At 57.9% G+C, this 17,903-nt stretch overlaps 10 protein-coding genes across 10 annotated transcripts; 5 read left to right on the plus strand and 5 right to left on the minus strand.

Annotated features, from left to right (window-relative positions):
- Positions 1-211: 211 nt before the first annotated feature.
- Positions 212-2,612, minus strand: BO82DRAFT_325391 (C6 zinc finger domain protein; the record flags this gene model as incomplete). The annotated part of the gene is made up of 3 exons (XM_025632870.1): positions 212-1,468; positions 1,520-2,047; positions 2,154-2,612. The coding sequence occupies 3 exons, from the start codon at positions 2,610-2,612 to the stop codon at positions 212-214; spliced, it is 2,244 nt and encodes a 747-aa protein (XP_025496553.1).
- Positions 2,613-3,316: 704 nt separating this feature from the next.
- On the minus strand, positions 3,317-5,261 carry BO82DRAFT_350090 (FAD-dependent oxidoreductase). The gene is made up of 2 exons (XM_025634053.1): positions 4,886-5,261; positions 3,317-4,812 (listed from the first exon to the last, which is right to left on the minus strand). Exons 1-2 carry the CDS (start codon positions 5,106-5,108, stop codon positions 3,491-3,493), a joined length of 1,545 nt encoding a protein of 514 aa, XP_025496554.1. The 5' UTR covers positions 5,109-5,261; the 3' UTR covers positions 3,317-3,490.
- Positions 5,262-6,372: 1,111 nt separating this feature from the next.
- On the plus strand, positions 6,373-7,233 carry BO82DRAFT_388540 (SDR family NAD(P)-dependent oxidoreductase; the record flags this gene model as incomplete). Its single annotated transcript, XM_025638392.1, has 1 exon — positions 6,373-7,233. The coding sequence occupies one exon, from the start codon at positions 6,373-6,375 to the stop codon at positions 7,231-7,233; it is 861 nt and encodes a 286-aa protein (XP_025496555.1).
- An 84-nt stretch (positions 7,234-7,317) lies between these two features.
- On the minus strand, positions 7,318-9,099 carry BO82DRAFT_325398 (cytochrome P450). The gene is made up of 3 exons (XM_025632871.1): positions 8,866-9,099; positions 7,693-8,813; positions 7,318-7,634 (listed from the first exon to the last, which is right to left on the minus strand). Exons 1-3 carry the CDS (start codon positions 9,066-9,068, stop codon positions 7,411-7,413), a joined length of 1,548 nt encoding a protein of 515 aa, XP_025496556.1. The 5' UTR covers positions 9,069-9,099; the 3' UTR covers positions 7,318-7,410.
- A 332-nt stretch (positions 9,100-9,431) lies between these two features.
- BO82DRAFT_350093 (NAD(P)-binding protein) lies at positions 9,432-10,581 on the plus strand. The gene has a single exon (XM_025634054.1). It carries the CDS (start codon positions 9,535-9,537, stop codon positions 10,336-10,338), a length of 804 nt encoding a protein of 267 aa, XP_025496557.1. The 5' UTR covers positions 9,432-9,534; the 3' UTR covers positions 10,339-10,581.
- Positions 10,582-11,326, minus strand: BO82DRAFT_350094 (EthD domain-containing protein). The gene is made up of 3 exons (XM_025634055.1): positions 11,118-11,326; positions 10,868-11,064; positions 10,582-10,818 (listed from the first exon to the last, which is right to left on the minus strand). The coding sequence occupies exons 1-3, from the start codon at positions 11,304-11,306 to the stop codon at positions 10,656-10,658; spliced, it is 549 nt and encodes a 182-aa protein (XP_025496558.1). The 5' UTR covers positions 11,307-11,326; the 3' UTR covers positions 10,582-10,655.
- A 214-nt stretch (positions 11,327-11,540) lies between these two features.
- On the plus strand, positions 11,541-13,240 carry BO82DRAFT_350095 (questin oxidase family protein). Its single transcript, XM_025634056.1, has one exon. It carries the CDS (start codon positions 11,591-11,593, stop codon positions 12,947-12,949), a length of 1,359 nt encoding a protein of 452 aa, XP_025496559.1. The 5' UTR covers positions 11,541-11,590; the 3' UTR covers positions 12,950-13,240.
- Positions 13,201-14,146, minus strand: BO82DRAFT_300160 (NAD(P)-binding oxidoreductase). Its single transcript, XM_025632044.1, has one exon. It carries the CDS (start codon positions 14,011-14,013, stop codon positions 13,225-13,227), a length of 789 nt encoding a protein of 262 aa, XP_025496560.1. The 5' UTR covers positions 14,014-14,146; the 3' UTR covers positions 13,201-13,224.
- Positions 14,147-14,282: 136 nt separating this feature from the next.
- On the plus strand, positions 14,283-15,778 carry BO82DRAFT_380052 (HSP20-like chaperone; the record flags this gene model as incomplete). Its single annotated transcript, XM_025637730.1, has 1 exon — positions 14,283-15,778. The coding sequence occupies exon 1, from the start codon at positions 14,633-14,635 to the stop codon at positions 15,776-15,778; it is 1,146 nt and encodes a 381-aa protein (XP_025496561.1). The 5' UTR covers positions 14,283-14,632.
- A 974-nt stretch (positions 15,779-16,752) lies between these two features.
- On the plus strand, positions 16,753-17,659 carry BO82DRAFT_350097 (Scytalone dehydratase). The gene is made up of 3 exons (XM_025634057.1): positions 16,753-16,849; positions 16,898-16,995; positions 17,081-17,659. The coding sequence occupies exons 1-3, from the start codon at positions 16,825-16,827 to the stop codon at positions 17,471-17,473; spliced, it is 516 nt and encodes a 171-aa protein (XP_025496562.1). The 5' UTR covers positions 16,753-16,824; the 3' UTR covers positions 17,474-17,659.
- Positions 17,660-17,903: the final 244 nt, after the last annotated feature.

Below are 17,903 nucleotides of genomic sequence, written 5' to 3' on the forward strand. Positions count from 1 at the left end.
TCAAGCCACACGCCGGGAGGTTAGTAGTTGGGTGGGTGACCACCAGCGAATCCCTTCTGTTGTATGTTTTTGCTATCGTCTAAATTGTCCTCAAGTATTATTTTGTTTTCCAAGCTTCCTACTTTGCTTTCCTTTTCATCAGAAGTCATCTCGAGCCATAAGCGGTATCCATCATCGCCACACATGCCGCCACACCTCTGCCGCGAGCCTCTCACCTGCCTAGCGCATGGAGCGCATTCCAGTCTATGGAATTCAACAGAAATTGATTCACACCCACATCTACAGCCCCTAGTCCAGACACATCAGGGTATCCCCACGGGTCCAACCCAGTCGTGCCGCGCCCGCCCGCGCCGTCCGCCGTCCCAGGCGCAGCGAAGTCCATCTGCACCGGCATTTCGAGCCCATCGGCATTCACCCCCAAGAGCCCCCCACCCGACTGCCCGGCCGCAGCAGCCGTACCAAGCCCGAAACTCGTCTTCATCTGCATGACCTTATTCCTGATATCCTCGACAATTCTGGGTGGCACCAGCGGCGGCGTCTCGAGCGGCTGGCCCACCTTCTCCCGCGCCTCCCACGCCTGCAAGACCACCCGCGAGAAGACGACGAAAAACGGCCGATCGTCCTGCTTCGCGTCCACCATCCGCACCGCGTAGTTGTCGCTCATGGCCGCCCAGGCGCGCGCGGCGTGGGCCTCGACGGGCCGCTTCCTCAGATCCTGCAGCAGGTGGATGTACGCCGGGAACGGGAAGTGGAAGTGCACCAGCCACCGGTAGGGCTGCGTGAGCGGCGAGGTCATGAGCGTGGTATCGCATTCGAGCATGCGCAGGGCGTGCGCGATGCCCGTGTTGCGCTGGTCGTCGGTCGGTGGGACGGGGATATCGGAGGATTGGGTGTAGTAGTGCTGCAGGAGCCGGTTTTTGGCCAGGGATCCCCGCATGGTCCAGAGGGTCATGAAGTGCAGGGCGTTCTCCGGGTTGCTGAAGGCCAGGTATCTTTCCTGGAGGGTTCGTTCTAGAGCAACTAGTTGGTTGGCTTCGTCGGTGGGGGCGCTGCTGGGACGCAGGGCGATCGTGTTGAGGGAGGGGTTGGTGAAGTTGAGGTGGAAGGCGCTGTGGCGCACGAAGTCGGCGAGCTCGCTCCGCACCACCGCAAACAGCATCTCCGTCGGTCGGGTGTTGGTGGCGGGTGGGTTCTTCATCTCCGGCTGCAGCTCGAAGTCGTTCACGTTCAGCGGCACCTTGCAGTCCCAGGTCGGTGCCAGCGAGGCCGTCTTGTAGTCGGACATCTCGCAGATGCGGTTGTCGAAGACGATGAGCGACCACCACAGTCGTCGGCGCAGTTCTGCCTCCAGCGCGGAACATTCGCCGTACGTCGACTCGTTGTGGATGCCCATGCGCTGCGCGATGCGGATTGCCACGCTCAGTAGCGAGGACAGGGACGCAGGATCGGTACCAGGGCGGATCGAAACCTGCATCACTGAGTATAGTACATTCCCACGGCATCGATCAGCTAGACTTACTAGGTAGAGATAGAGGGCGGTCAGAGACTCGCGGTCGCTGGAGCGTAGAATACCGCAACTGCGCAGCGCCTGCTGGCATGCAAACTGATAGCCGCGCAAGAGTTCTGTTTTCGCGGCTCCGAGCAATGTATTGCATTGCTCATCCGAGAGGGTGCCAAGGGAGACGCAGTAGATGCTAAACATCAGCGCTTCGAAGGTGGGGCTGAGGTTGGCGATATCACTGGCGGCATCAATGATTCGTGTCTGCAGAGTGGGGGTGTGTGTGACTTTGAGCAGCGGATTCACGTTGTCCAGGTAGACCTGCCATAGCCGGAAGATATGCACTTGGCTTGGATGCGCCGCAGCCAGATCGACTGCGCCTACCGGCGAACCGAACAGGAGGTGGTCGTTGTTCTGGCCCTGAAACATGTGGTTCCACGCCTTCTGGATTACGGCGTGCCGCACATCATCGTTATCGTGCAGGAAGCCGGTGTCATTCACGTCGTCCTCGCCCGCGTTGCCATCGTCGTCTCTAGGACTGACAGGCTGCTGCAGTTGTCAGTGAGGTCCCAGCCCGGTCCACGCAGGTATCCGTCCTACCTCTTGGGCCATCGCATGCCAAAGGCTCCTATCAAAGAATTAGTTCTCCGCGGACTAGTGAGGCAATGCAGGACCCGAGTTCATACAATGACTTGGTCTTGACTGCGGCCCTCTCTATCGATGCATGCGCCTTGGTATCACCAAGCGTATCCTCTGACTCGGCTCCCGCTGGCAGGGCGTCGCGGCCATCATCACTGGGAGACGGATGGTCAGCGGTCGGAGAGTGGAGGGGGTCGAACTTGATCTTGTGCTGTCGAAGTAGGCGTTCATAGAGTCGCAGACGGGCCAACAACTCTCTCTCGGGAAGTCTGCGCCGTCGCTGACGAATGGCTTGCTCGCATTGTATGTTACCTCGGACACAATTGGCACAGGGGAATGTGCGGTCGCATTTGATCTTGCGTTGCTGACACAGCACGCACGCCAGCACGCGCTGGTGCTTGACAGTGGTGGTGGTGGTGGTGGTGGTGGTGGGGGGGGGGGCTGTCTGATCGGATGGAGAGATGGGCGTGGCCATCACAGAGAACAAGACTATTAATCCGGTTAGCGATAAGCCGTGCTCAGTCCGATTGCCATCCCATGGCCCAAAGCCCGAGGATGTTGTTGGGTTGGGTGAAGAAAGAAAGCAGGAATGCGAGAGCAGGTAAGCAAGCAAAACATCGAGACGGTCGGGAATTATAAGGGCCGAGGAACCCCCGCCACTTCGGAGCCTCGCACTTTCTGACCCCCGACTACACTACTTGCGGCCGGTGAATTCCGCAATGTCTTCACCATGCTCCTCTGTCTTGGACAGCAGCAAGTCCAAGTGTCGCTATAGAAGCCCCGAGGATGGAGAATAACTTCCGGGACGAAGGACTAACCCAAGCCGGAGGCCCTCCAGCCCATGCCAGGCTGCCTGAGAATCAGTCCCCAATTAGGGTTGTCTGGCTGACTGTTTTGGCTTTAATCCCTTGTATTACTACTATAGTTGCGCTAAGTAAACCAAATCATTATTTTATTACTCAGAGCTTAGCACCAATTAGTATATTTGCTATAGTAGTAATACATGTACCTCCAAAATTTATAGGCTATGCCTAAGATCACCAATCAATGAAAATACATCGATGATGTTTATCACCTTCTACCTACACGGTGGGAACTAAAAGGCTAATGGGGTTTGATAGTCAGAGAAGCTGCTCCTGCTAGACGTTCCAGGAGCTACTTTGTCTAGGTGTAAAAGTAGCCTGTCCTAGACTAATTTCGTGGTGAAAGAGGGAAACGTATTTTAAAACAGTATAACTTCAAACTTCAACCTCGAACCCCCGTTGTAGGTATTACAGTTTGCTTGTTCTAACCTGGAGTGACAAGGGGATTGATGAAACAAACTTTGGATAAAGTGTGTCGGTGCTCCCCTGCTTAATCCCAATCACCATCCAAAAGGTCTGCCACCTTCTTCCCCGCTAGAATATCCGCATGAATCTCTTCGATTGTCCACATTTTGAACTTGTGGCCCGGGGGGAAGTTCGTGTTCTGGAAGTCCGTGCCGAGCACGAGATGCGAGTACGCCTGGCCGTACTTCTCGTAGACGTACGCCTCCGGATCATGCTGGAACAGCCACTTCGGAAACCGGACCTTGACCTTCTCGGGGTCTTTCGTGAGAACCTCATTCATATCGGCCGCCCCCAGGTTCTCGGAATTGACAAATGACATCTTCTGGACGCAGCTGACCCGCTGATAGCGCAGGAGATTGTAGATACGCGCCCCCAGCGGCGCACCCCCGGGCGCACCCCCGGCACACGCCAGCTGCAAGCAAGCCGCCAGCGTGACGGCATCTTCGATCGCCAGGGTGCCCCCGCTGATCGACGCCGGCACGGTGGTATGCGCGGCGTCGCCGACCTGCACCACGCGACCGCCGGGGGACGTCCACTCGCGCCGGAGGTTCCGCCACAGGAGCGGCCAATGGACCGTGGCGCGCTGGGGCGTGTGGCGGATTAGCCCCTCGATGGCAGGATCCCAGTCCGGGATGCGGTGCAGGACATCCAGCACCTCCTGCGGATCGACATCAGGATCCCACGACTCGATGGGCTCGTTGCCGCCGGGCTGCAGGAACTTGTCGCGTGGGGTCAACCCATAGGCCACGAAGTCTGGCGAGATGAACAGCCCCAGGTGCATGCCGGGCCCGATCCAGAACTCGTGGTGGGAGTCCCCGCGCGCCACCACCTCGCCCCAGCGGGCCTGGAAGGCAGGATCCCGCAGGGCCATCTCCGTGGGCAGCGCCGCGCGGTACACCGACATGCCGCTGGAGCGCGTGGGCGCGTGCCCGCCCGCAATCAGCAGGTCTGAGCGCGTCTTGAAGGCGTCCGCGGCGACAACCAGGTGCGCCACTCGCACGCGGCCGTTCGCCGTCACCACGCCCCCGACCCCCGCGGCCTCGTCCTCGAAATACTGTTCCGCCCGCTGCCCGTACTCGACTTTCAGGCCGACACGGGCGGCCTGGCGGAGCAGCATGCGGTAAAACTTGCGGCGGATTTGGTGCGGGGCCACATAGGGCAGGCCGTGGCGCTGGGCGAGGTGCTCGGGGCTGTTGTAGCCCAGCGTGGTGGGGCCCAGAATCAGCTCCCCGTTGTGCCGGCGGTAGTACATCACGCTGTCGGATCGGTCTTCGTCGAGCTCGCGGCAAATCTCGGGCCAGTGTCGGAGCGTGCAGATGGCGGAGGGGCCGATGACGATGATGTCTCCTGGCGATGATACGGGTCAGTATGTTGACTATGCCCTACACCGTGTCTTATGGACGGTAGAATGAGAACAGACCGGTATAGACAGGCCCTAGGCTTCGTTCCAAGATTCCCACCACGTTGTGCCCTTTCCGCCAACATTCAAGCGCCGTGATCAGTCCCGCGGGCCCAGCCCCGACGATCAGCACGTTGAGGTGTGTTGAGGGAGATCGTGGAGGAAGCTCGCCTGTATTGGACGACCACTTTGCAGGGTCAAATTCTTCCTGGTCCCCATGGGTGAGATACTCGTTTGACACCATTCTCGAAGTGTGCAGCGCAGGGTGCTTCCTGGAGGATGATGCCGTGGGTGAGGAGATTGCCAACCATATATCACGGGCTCGTCCATCGTATCAGGAACCATCGCCGGAAACGTTGATGCTTTCTTTTCGATTAACTCTTGTTACCGACTTTTGGAATTAACTTGGTGGCATTGACGTCCGTCTCGTTCAAGCCCGGCTTTCGGACTCCGTTGTCGATTCGCGCGCTCGGGACATTTATATCTCGCGGGAATACACAACATCCCGGGTACGGCACAGGAAAGAAAAGTGTGGCTGTTCCATCTCCGGATAGCTCGTAGGCAAGTCATCGTAATAATAGCCCGAATGGGGGTAGCTGCAGTCGTAGATTCTGGCAATCATTTCTGAAAATGCAAGTATATTTTCCAGTTAGTCATGCTTACCTGGTAAGTCAATTCTCACCGGCTATTTCAACGATCCGTTCGCGACACATGTGTTGTTGCATAAACTCTAGGGACCATGAAGGTCGTGTTGTTAGAAACAGTAATGGTTGTATCGAGATACATTTCAATTTCAAGACTGGGTATACACAGGGTTGAGCCTAAAGAGCGCACCTCTTCGTCTTCCTTGCATATCTCCCTGCCATCCCCCCGAACCAACACTGAACTCTCGCTTCCTTGAGTATATACTGCCTTGAAATTTCTATCACGTAGAATCTCATGCCTGCCAGACTTTCACTCCGAAGACCTCGTTCCAAATGCAGGCAGGTTACCTAGATCCTGGTGTGTGTCGGTAGAGTTTGAGGGTCGAGGCGTTGCTGCGAAGCACCATATCTTGTCGGACCGTCTCAAACGCAGACCCTAAGTACAGGCGCTGCGGAGCGCAATAATGCATCCCTACTGTCTACATTGCATTGCTCGACCAATATCTTCGAGCATAGTGAAATCTAATATTGATGTTCTGAAGCTCAGAAGCTTTTAGGTCTGCGATGCATGTTTGCCTCGATACAGCCACACTGTCAATGCCTGAGACTCTCACATCCACCGCAAACAGGCCCTTCTACTTGGACAGTGTCAAAACGTCCGAAACCCCGGAGTTGGCAGCTTGTCAGTCGGGGCATAGCATCCTTCGAGTCACCTGCAAGTCAGGCTTAGCCCGAGCACAGTCCGCCAGTACCTCACCACCAGAAGCTATACACCAGCGACGTCCACAGGCAATCCTTCAAGACAGGGGCAGCGCTTCTGCAAGCAACCGGCCCCTAAGCCCAACAGCCAGAGAACATCAAACCATGTCCAAGTTCGAGTCCTTCCCGCGTCCCACCCGGACATACCACGCGCACACCTACGACCGTATCTCCAAGCACCACGGCTTCCACGGCGCGGGCAAGACCATCCTGGTGGCAGGCGGCTCGTCCGGCGTGGGCTACAGCATCTGCCAGGCGTTCGCCGAGGCCGACGTGGCGCGCATCGCCATTATCTCCCGCTCGCCGGGGCCGCAGGCCACCGCGCGGGCGGCGCTCGAGGCCGCGCACCCCACGGTGCAGATCGTCACCTACGCGGCGTCGATCACCGACCACGCGCGCATGGCCGCCATCCTCGACGAGCTCGGCCCGGTTGACGTGCTGGTGCTGAGCGCCGCCGTCGTGCACCGCCTGGGACCCGCCACCGCGGTGACGGCCGCGGAGATGCAGGCCGCGTTCGACGTCAACGTCCTCGCGCCCTTCCACCTCGTCCAGGCGTACCTGTCCACGGCGCTGCCGGCCGCGGGCACGAAGACCATCATCCACGTCTCGTCCGCCGCGGCGCAGACGCGCAGCCCCGGGCGCGTCGGCTACGGTCCCAGCAAGGCGGCCGCGACCCAGGTGATGCAGCACGTCGCGGCCGAGCGCGCCAATCCCGCGCTCCGCGTGTTCTCCTTCCACCCGGGCGCATTCTACACCCCCTCCGTCGCAGTTCATTATGCCGAGGATGCGACGCCGTGGGAGGATATCAACCTGCCGGCGCACTTTGCGCGCTGGTTGGCGGGCCCCGAGAGTGCTTTCTTGAATGGCAGGTACCTGTGGGCGCATTGGGATGTGGATGAGTTGATGGCCCTCAGGGACCGGGTGGAGCGGGATAGTAGCTTTTTGACCATCGGGCTGGTCGTGTAAATAGTTGTGGAATCGTACGGTTGATAGAACCCGTCTGCTAACCTGGTCCGGATGGAACATTCGGGGCAATAGTATATATGCGATCCATGTTCATATTCGAGACGTTCTTTCTATCCGCGTCGCTACAAAGCTCAAGACATAGATCTTCATTACACACTTGCCGGTCACGGCACTTTGTCACACTTCCTGCCTGGGAACGTATTTGCAGAACAGGCCCACCGGCAGACTCGGCCCCGGCGCGTTAAGGTCTGTCTTGCGGTCGAAGTGGGTGCTGGGCTGCCCGTTCTCATCACACCCCCTCCACTCATACATCGCCAGTGCATACGCAAGGATAATGTTCAGCTGGACCTTCGCCCACCGCATGCCCAAGCAGGGGTGTCGGCCTTGGCCCCATCCTACGACTGGAGCTCGTCAATATGCGCGGCCTCACAAAAAGAAAAAGCGGGGGATTCAACTTACAACCGTAGACCTCCTTCTTAAACTCCTCGCGCCCCTCGCGGAAGCGATCGGGGTCGTACTTGTACGGATCCGGGTATAAGTCGGGGTTAAAGTGGACCTCAGTCGTGTTGTACGCGGCGAAGGTGCCGGCGGGGACGACCTCGTCGGTGCCAGGGATGGGCACCGCGTGGGGCGCCATGTTGAGGCGGATCATCGGGAAGGCGACCCACATGCGGATGGCCTCCTTGAAGCAGAGGTCGATGGAAGGGAAGAAGGTGTCCCAGGCCTCAAGCGGGATGGCGTCGAGCTGGTCGACCAGGGGCGCGTGGGGATTCGGGGCGTGCGCCTGCGCGACGGCCTTGATCTCACGGTAGATGCGCGCCTGCCAGTCCGCGTGGTGGGCGAGGATGTTCAGCATGGCGCCGCTGAGGTAGCCGGCGTTGGCAGAGGAGATAAACAGCGCCGAGATGAAGAAGGCCACCATCCACTCGGGCGGGTCGCCGCAGTCCAGCATGTACTGCACCACGTCGTCCTGGCGCGGGGCAGCTTGTTGCAGCCGGCGCTGCACGATCGGAGTCACGATGCGGCGCAGACCGTGGCGACCCCAGCGGCGCTTCAGCTTGGCCAGCGAGGGCAGGTAGGGGAGCGCCACGGTGTGGATGCTGCTGGTGTGCATCAACAGCGACAGCACACGCTGGGTCTTCGCGAGCACCGCCGGGTCGTCGGCGATCTCGTCGCTGCACACCACGCGACCGGCCTGCTGCACCACCAGGCGATAGCACGCCTCCGTCGGGTTCAAGACGCCGGAGGCGTCCTGGCGCAGCGCTGCGAAGGCCACGCGCGCGTCCCTCGTCACGCCGGGGAGACGTTTCCCCAACTGCTCGGATTTCTGCACGTCCACCAGGCGGCGCTGGAAGTAGCTTCGGCCGTTCTGGAAGTTGCCGTGGAAGATCGCGTGCAGCGGAGGCACGAAGTCCGGGCCATGGCCGACCAGCTTCGCCCCGCGCACGAAGTCGAAGTTAGGGTTGTCGAGAAACACCTTGCGGGCTGCGGCGCCCGACACGCCCACAACGTGGTACTTGCCGAGCCAGAAGCTGAACTGCCCGGTTTTGCTCTTGGCCACGCAATCTTGCCAGAAGGCCCTAAATGCGTCGCTTAGACATTGGTGAGGAGGCGAGGAAGCGAGAGACATACCACTTTTGCGTGAAGAAGCTCCATGATCCCACGAGTGGCACGGTGTTGGAAGTGAATTGGGGCGATTTCCGGTCGACAGGAGGGGTGTACGAGAGGAAGACAATGTAGGCGAGAAAGGTCGTCACGCTCGCCGCCAACCCTGTTATCGCTGCCTTTATCGGCAGATCGAAACTATTGAACTTATCTGTGTAGGTCGCATCCATTTTGATTGGATGGTTCAGGACACAAGGGAAGGGCACAAGGTTGGCCGGTGGTTGAGACAACCCTCGTAGCTTATGTACTGTACCCTCAGCTACAATATTCCAAGAGTGCAACTGGTACAACCAGGCGCCGAGGCTCGCCAGCCAGTCTGATCATGATCGAATGATCGGGATCCGGGGGCTTGCTGACGTGCGAATCGACGATTTCTAGCTTGCAAATAACCCCTGTTGCTGCATAGCCCTAGACGGGTCGTACGGCCGGGCTCCGGGATGCTTGGAATCCCCGACGACAATAGCCCGAACACCGTCCGAAATAAAACCCATAGGTTTGACAACATGCACGCGCACTACTGCAAGGATGATCACTGCCAGGGGACATCAGATAGTTCAGCGAGTAAATAAAACCATGTAATTTTGCATGTGTGCGACCGGTCACCGTTTCCGCGATCCGATCTAGCCAACAAACACCATGCCGTCCTATCTCATCACCGGCGCCAGTCGAGGGCTCGGCTACGCCTGGCTCAAGCACCTCTCCTCCAACGCGCAAAACACAGTAATCGGCCTGGTCCGCGATGAAGCCACAGCTGAAAGCCGTCTCGCAACAGATCGACGGACCAATGTCTACCATGTCTGCGCCGACATCACCGACCCCAAAGCGCTAGCAACAGCAGCCGGGCAGGTGCGCGACATCACCGGCGGGGGCTTGGATGTGCTGATCAACAACGCCGCCATTTTGACCCCCACCAGTGCCTTCAAACCGATCACAGACCTGTCGCCCGAGGTTCTGGAGCGAGACATCTTGCATTCATGCCGCACCAATGTTGTAGGCGTGGCCCACACCGTCAACGCATTCTTACCGTTGATTCGAAGGGGACGAGCCAAAAAAGTGATCACCATCTCGTCCCTGCTGGCAGACCCGGACCTCGTTACACACTTCGCGCTGGACAATGCGACGCCGTACGCGATCTCCAAGTCGGCAGCCAACCTCCTCATGGCCAAATATCATGCATCGCTCGGAGCGACGGAAGGGATCCTGTTCATGGCACTCAGTCCTGGCGCCGTATCTAAGCCAGACGCGGCGCCGCCGACTGAGGGCGAAGCGGAGGGAAGACGGAGGATGGTCGCCAAGCTCAAAGCGTACGCGCCGCATTTCTCGGGCCCGATGACGATGGAGAAGAGTGTGCGCCGGCAGCTGGAGGTAATCGAGAACGCAACTGTGGGAACTCATGGAGGAGCTTTTGTCAGTCACTTAGGGAATAAACAATGGTTGTGAGGGATCACCAACGGAAGATCACTGCACCTTTGAGCTAGAGAGACAGACATGTGTCGTCCCCTCAGGGCAGCGGGGCTCGATGGCGGAAATCTGTGTCCTTGACCAGTGATCTAGCACGCCTTTGGCGCGTAGCACTCGCGGATACAAGACATTGAGGATTGTTGTGGTCGAGCCCCGTGATTCGTATGTGTACTCCCATAAACAACTGGATCAGTATGGAACCGACAGTCTTCCACCAATATAATAGTTACGCAGTCTACACATCTTGTGACTCTCCCAACATTTAGCATCCAGCACGAGGTGCAGTTAGATCAAAGCTATCTTGACAGGAAGATAAACGCCCCAAGAAACACAGTCATAATGGCCAGGCCAGAGGTAGACACAATCCCCGATGCTGCCCGGTGCACACCGCTTGGAAACTCCAACCCCTCACGCACGGCCCCGTCATTGATCCATTCCTCGATCCACCCAATGGTCATTCTATGTGGTCAGTTGGGAAACCGGCCGCGAATCAAGGTGATAGACCTACTGGCTCCGTCGCGTGTCCGCGAAGTTCTCATGATCCCCAAAAAGATGCTCCTTGTAGTACGGATCCTCTTTCATCTTCTTGTAGTGGTCCACGCTCTCAAACACCACCTGGCTAAAACAATCATAGTCGGCGATGTTCGACATCTGGCGATCATAGATCTGGTTCATCAAGAGGCGGGTTTGCGTCGGATTGTGAATCTGCGGCTCTGGCTCAGTTCGCGCGTGCACTGAATCCAGAAGACGATACGCACCACCGTCCACCGTTTGACTCCGTATTCCACCATCAGATCTTTGGTGAGGGGCGCCGAGACCTCGATCATATGCCGCCGATATGCCTCCTCGCTCATGCCGGGCTTGCGGTATCCCAGGATGGTCAGACAGAGATACCGACTGGGAGGGAGGCCCTCTGCTTCTGTCGCGGTCGCGGTTATCGTAGCCATCTCTGGTATTTTGCGGTGGGTATGATACTCCTATTGCAACCAGGAGGGTATTAAATGCCCCGAATATATTGGGGTGGTTCGGGTGGATTCCCAGCGTTCGGGGTCCGGGCGTCGCGGTCCGCTTTCCAATATCCCGGTTAGGGTTAGTTAGGATTGCCCGATCTCAAGCTGGTAGTAGCTATATAGGCATATAGGTAAATAACCCATGGCAAGACGAATAAAATGCACTTTACACTTTACAACCAGTCAACAACACACAGAAGGCACAACAGCAGCGACAAATCATGGGCTCGATTGACACCGCCACGCTGAACTCGCAGATCGGCCTGTCGGACGAGCACGTCGGCATCCTCTGCGACGCGGCCGTGGACAGCGCCTCGATCCAGGAAGCCAACCGGCTCCTGCAAAAGAACCACGAAGAGTGGCACATGTTCTTCCGGGATCGGGCAGGCCACAACCACATCGCGCACTCCATCCTGACCTGCCTCGCGCTAGGTGCCGCGCCGGCGGACATCCAGCGCGCCTACGACGACGGGGTGGGCATTCAGCGGCCGATCCCGGCGATCGACGACGCGACGGTCGAGCGCCTCGCCGACGAGGCGTTCTTCCTTGAGACGCTGGGCACCATCGCGCAGTACACCTCGTTCCTGGTGTTCTTCCAGCGGCAGATGGACGCACACGGATGGCAGGCGGTGGTCAACCAGTACGTGTTCTCGCGGAGTGCGATCGCCGAAAAGATGCTGGCGCGGCTGTACGAGGGGGCCTACCACCCGGTCATTCATCTGGGGCTGGGGATCGAGTTCCAGCAGCCCAGCATCATCGCCGAGGCGCTGGCGCAGGCGGCCGCCCACGACGACAGCCACATCGGCCAGCTGTTCGAGGCGTGCGAGGCGCAGGCCGCCATCGCGTACCCGCCGCAGCACCCGAAGCCGCTCCTCCAGCTGCTGCACGAGGCCCGCGCCACCGAGACGATCCGGTCCGCCCCGCGCTGGGAGGACTTCGGCAACAAGATGCGCGACGGCGTCGTCGGCCGCGCCAAGCTCGAGATGGCTTTCCTCGGCGCGCAGTTCACGATCAAGCCCGACGAGCGCGAGCTGCAGCGCCGCACCGCCGAGATGATCAGCGTGTGCGCGTACATGGCCGGCGCCAGCCAGCGGCCCGGCCGCAAGCGCAAGATCGACTTCTTCTACATGCACACACTCACCAGCTCCCTCTTCTTCAGCGTGCTCATTCGGCAGGACTGGATCCGCCTCGAGGACCGCGTGCGCCTCGTCGAGTGGAAAGCCCGCCTGGATCTGGCCTGGTACGTGGTCAGCGGGTCCGCCGAGCTGTACGAGGACGCTATCACGGACTACCACGACGACTTTAGTGCGAACATGGGCTGGACGGAGTTGTATGCGGCCGTCAACAAGGAGCACGACGATGGCCATGTGGCGAAGATGATCCGCGCGCTAAAGAACGGACAGGAGGCCTCGCGCCCGTTCGAGGCGGAACACCCCGATGCGTTCCCGGTCAAGGGCGATATGTGGCTGAAGATTGCGCGCATGGCACTGGACACGACAAAGGACTGGCCCACCGACCAGAAGTTTGTGAATTTTACGGGCTTTGATATGGGGTGGAAGATTCGGCCTGATCTTGCTTAATTCTTTCGGAATCTATCCTTTCTCAGTGTGACGCTATTGAACCTTGTCAAATGACTTTCTGCAGACTGATGCACGCGCATTGTGTATTTTAGTTCATGCTCGACGGCCAAGTTTGTGGATTTTGCGGGCTTAGAATGGGGTGGAAGATCCGGCCTGATTTTGCTTAGTTCTTTCGGAATTCTATACCGTAGCAGTGTGACTCTATTGCACCTTGTGCAGACAAACTCATGTGCATCGTGTATTTTAGATATTGCTTGATTATCGAGCTTAAATCACTAGCTAGGCCCGGTGGATGGCAGATACGCATGCAAAAAAGGGAAAAAATGCCTCGCTAGACCAGTGGCAATACACATCGGGGTGCCGGCGGGGAATTTGGCTGATCCATGCTTGTTCACCACGCTGACATTCTTCATCTCGTATCTCCCGTCCTCATCATCCGCTGCCTCAATCATCCCCGCGGCCAGATCCAGGTACGATACGAACGACTCGTCGTGATCGAGACTCAGCTCATGGCCACGTTGCGCATCCACGGCGAGCCCACCGGGCTTGATGAAGATCGTGGACACCAGATCCTCCTGCGCCCGGAGGTAAGCCTCCGTCCTGCGCAGGTCCTCGTAGACATGCGACGCGGCGGTGCGAAGGATGGGGCGAAACCACCACGGCATGTGGCGGCTCAGATGGTCGTCAATCGTGCCGGAGGAGAGCAGGAGAATCTTGGGGAGCGGTGCGCGCAGCTGGCCGTGGACCTTCAGCTTCTCCATCGCGGCAATGATGCTCTGCGCCGTGTCCAGGCCGACGTGACAGCCGGGCACGTTGTCGTTGGTCGTCACCACGTGGAAGATGGCGCGGGTGTCGCGGATACATTCGGCCAGGAGATCGATGTCGTAGATGCTCCCTTCGTAGACCGTGACGCGCTTGTTGTCGGCGACTGCTGGGATCTTTTGGCCTAGCTTCGCCTTGTTGCGGCAGTAAGCGTTGATTCTCGCATTTTCGGTGCGCAGCAGGTTATCGACGAGGGCAGTGCCGCAGTTGCCCGTGGCGCCGAGGATCGCGTAGGTCGACATGGTATGACGATAAGATTAGCGATTAATGTTTCTTCGTCTGTTATTCTCGAGTCTGGCCGACCAGTCCATGATCTTATCGATCGGGCTTCTTGGCCTGCCACTGGGGAATCGGGGTTCGGACATGGGCCCTGAGTATGACGATTGTCGGGAGATAGTAGTCCACGGGGGATGGGAATCAGCATATCGGGGTGTAGGGTATCCGATATTTGTCCTAAATCATAAGTACTTAGTTGAGCAACTCCCGTCCGTCCAAGGGGGGATGCAGGAGAGGAAGATGCTTTGGGCTGCGGTCGGGGGGTAGAATGTCCGGCCGGGGTTGTAGCCCAACAATGGCACGCAATTGACAACTCGGGGGTTAGGATGTCCGACATTGTCCGCCATCAATGAATTTGACGGCGCCACAGATCCACAGCAACCAAAATGTGGCAAACTCAATCGCTGTATAGAATCCATTGGGTAATCCGGTTGCCTGGATTGGAACTATAAAAGGCAGGCAGCGAGTATGGTTTCATGTCCCCATCAACCTACCAATCTACTAGCTACAGCCAACTGTCGTGCAGCATCATCCCCCCGTTCAATCGTACCCCATCCTGTCTTCCTTTGACTTCAAAAGATAACCATGGCCATCCGATCCCTTAACCCGAACTTCCCGGCCTGGGGCTTTGCCGCCAACGCAGAAGAACCGGGCTCAACTCACCCATGGGCGTTGCAACACAGCCACCCCTACCCATCACCCTGGGCAGCACCGGACGGGGACGGGGACGAAACCCACGAGGCCAGTGGTCCACGCAAGCCATACCCCTACCCCGGGCCGGCCAAGGGACACCCACCATACACCTTCCCCGGCGCACTCGAGGGCCGAAAGCCATACCCGTTCCCCGGGTACGCGCAGCAGCCGCACCCCTACCCCGGCCCTCTCCCATGGCACCAGCCACACTCCTACCCGGGCCCGGCGGAAGGTCGAAACCCCTACCCTTGGCCCTGGGGGGACGACGGTGAGAAGCCCAAGCCCAAGCCCAAGCCGTTCCCGCGCAAGCCGTACCCCTACCCGGGACCCGCCGAGGGCCACAAGCCGTACCCGTATCCGGGTCCCATTCCCTGGCGACAGCCTTACCCGTCCCCGTGGGGCGACGACGACGACAACAACGACGATGACGATGACAACAAATGCCAGCCCGGGTTCCCGCGCCAGCCGTACCGATTCCCGGGTGTGCAACCACACAAAGCAGGCGGATTTCCTTATCCGCAGCCGCCAGACACGTTCCCCGGGCTTCAGCAGGGTGGACCCAGTAGGCGAGGATGGGGTGCGAATGGTTCCAGTGCACGGGGCGGCTTCGACGCTCCCCACCACCCCTGGACCTTCCCCTACCCCAACCAGCCACCCTACAAGTTCCCCGGTGTCAGATCCAATAAATACCAACCGGACGTGGACGTGTTCGACACCCCCGAGGCTTTCGTGATTCACGTGCCTCTCCCGGGCGCGAAGAAGGAAGATATCGAGGTCAGTTGGGATCCCAAGGCTGTGCAGCTTGGTATCTCGGGCACGATCAGTCGGCCGGGCTCGGAGGAGCTGCTGAAGACGATTGCGCTGGATGAGCGGCGGGTGGGAGCGTTTGAGCGCCAGGTGCGGCTGGGGAGCCCCAGCAGTGCGCCGAAAGTGGAGGGCGAGGCCATCTCGGCGAAGTTGGAGGATGGGGTGCTTGTGGTGGAGTTGCCAAAGACAGAACCGGATGATGTGGAGGTGAAGAAGGTGGTGATTGAGTGAGAGGGTTGTAGGGTTGTGCGGGAAGGTGCCGAGATGGATTAATTAGGATACTGGATTAGGGGGTTGAAGTAGACAGCCAATGTACTTTATCTGTGCTCGCATCTCGCGCATTGTAACTCGTAAATATTTCTCATATCGGGACTCGGATGGCTTACAATGACTTCAAGTTCTGGCTAAGCTCAGTAGCGAAGTACACTGATGTGACACGCTTCTCCGCAAGAGGAGGAGCGGCAATATATCTTTAAGTCGTGGCTCCACTCTACTACGGCCAGATGTACGCACGGAACGCGTCGTACCAATGATTGTGGAGAGCACTATGAGGGTCCTTCTGGAGCTCAAATTTGCATTCTCTTATCAATTTATAAATCAAGAGGGCAGCGCGTAGCAAGACTAGAGAGGCGGGCGTGGACTGAATTGACACTGAACGTGCAGCGGCAACTGGCAAGGAAAGCTCCCGTCCCGCAAGGTCGACCTTCTCGACCTTCCACCCTCTCTTCATGCAAGCAAAGGGCCAATGCCTTGGAGATGACAGATATCCTGGAAATAAACATGCAGGACCAATGTTAAACACTCGTGGCTTAGCTAGAATATATTACTAATCCTACTGACCCATTTACATCTGAACTCATGGGGGCAGACCGGCAGTAGATGCGAAAGTATTTCTCCATCTGAAATGCTATGCCCAGACGAGGGCAAGGACCAGCATCGACCACCACTCGACCAGACCATCACTGTAGTTGCCCTAGTTCTCTTAGTTCTTCTCACCAAGCCGGGAGAATCGCTCTGCGGCCAGAAACATGAAACCCGGTTCAGCGGACCTCGGGCCATTCCACCATGCGAGTAGGGATTGATTTGTGTCGCCAACCCAGAATGCCCCGAAACCCGAACGCGAATCACCCGAGCTCGCTTCTCGATGCATCCATCGCCAATCATGAATAATTATACAAGTTTGCTTAGCGGCGATGTGTACTAGATAGTGTACCCGGTCAGAAATCCACAGTTGCACGAACCAACACCAAGACTAACAATCAACGATGACGATCACGATGTCCAAGACCCCTACGTTTGAAGGTACATCCCCCCCCTCCCTCCCAACCAAAGCATACTGACAACTCCCAGAGATCACAAGCTGCCAGCGCGTCCTCTTCGAATGGGCCGACAGCTACGACACGAAAGACTGGGAACGTCTGCGTAAGAGCGTGGCTCCCACCCTCCGAGTAGCCCATCCCTCCCCTCCCATAAGATCCCACAGAAACCCCTTCCCAACCACCCTTTCCCACTGCTGACTCCCTCCCCCGAAAGATTGACTACCGCTCCTTCCTCAACAAAATCTGGGAAGCGATGCCGCGCGACGAGTTCATCGGCATGGCCTCCGACCCGCGCTTCCTGGGCAACCCGCGCCTCAAGACGCAGCACCTGGTCGGGCTGAGCACGTGGGCGAAGACGGCCGACGACGCGATCGTCGGCCACCACCAGCTGCGCGTCGCGCATCAGCGGTACACGGATGAGAGCTTCACCGAGGTGGCGGTCAAGGGCCATGCGCACGGGACGGCGACGATGTGGTATGCCCGCGTCGACGGGGAGTGGCGGTTTGCGGGCGTGTGTCCGCAGATCAACTGGACGGAGTTTGATTACGATCAGGTGTTTGCGGAGGGGAAGGCGCATTTTGGGGAAGATGGGGAGCGTGAGCATTGAGGGAATACAGGTTTTGTACGGGTAGAGGAATAGAGCCGTTGTTGATTTTCGCCAACGATATCCGATTTAAGATTGCAGTGGTGAATGATCATGTGGAATTAATGGGGATAGGGGCTTCTGTAAGGGAGCGAGGATCGTACTTGCTATACCTTCATTGATTTAGTGAAGCCTTATTCTTGAATGTGGTCCTTTCTGTTTTTTATATACTTCTATATTTTTCTCTAAGAGATAGAAGAGGTCGCAGACATCCCGGCGGCTATATATAAAATGTTTTGTCCCTCAAAAATGGATTTGATCATAATGCTCTAATGATAGCGATTATATAAAAGAAAGAGTACAATGATAAATGTAAAATAGCCGCAGAAAATAGGATTCTTAGTTGTTATAGGAATCAAATCAACTGAGCATATAGAGGTCTGCTATACAGCCG

Source organism: Aspergillus uvarum, assembly GCF_003184745.1.
Source record: "Aspergillus uvarum CBS 121591 unplaced genomic scaffold BO82scaffold_3, whole genome shotgun sequence".
Classification (NCBI taxonomy): Eukaryota; Fungi; Ascomycota; class Eurotiomycetes; order Eurotiales; family Aspergillaceae; genus Aspergillus; species Aspergillus uvarum.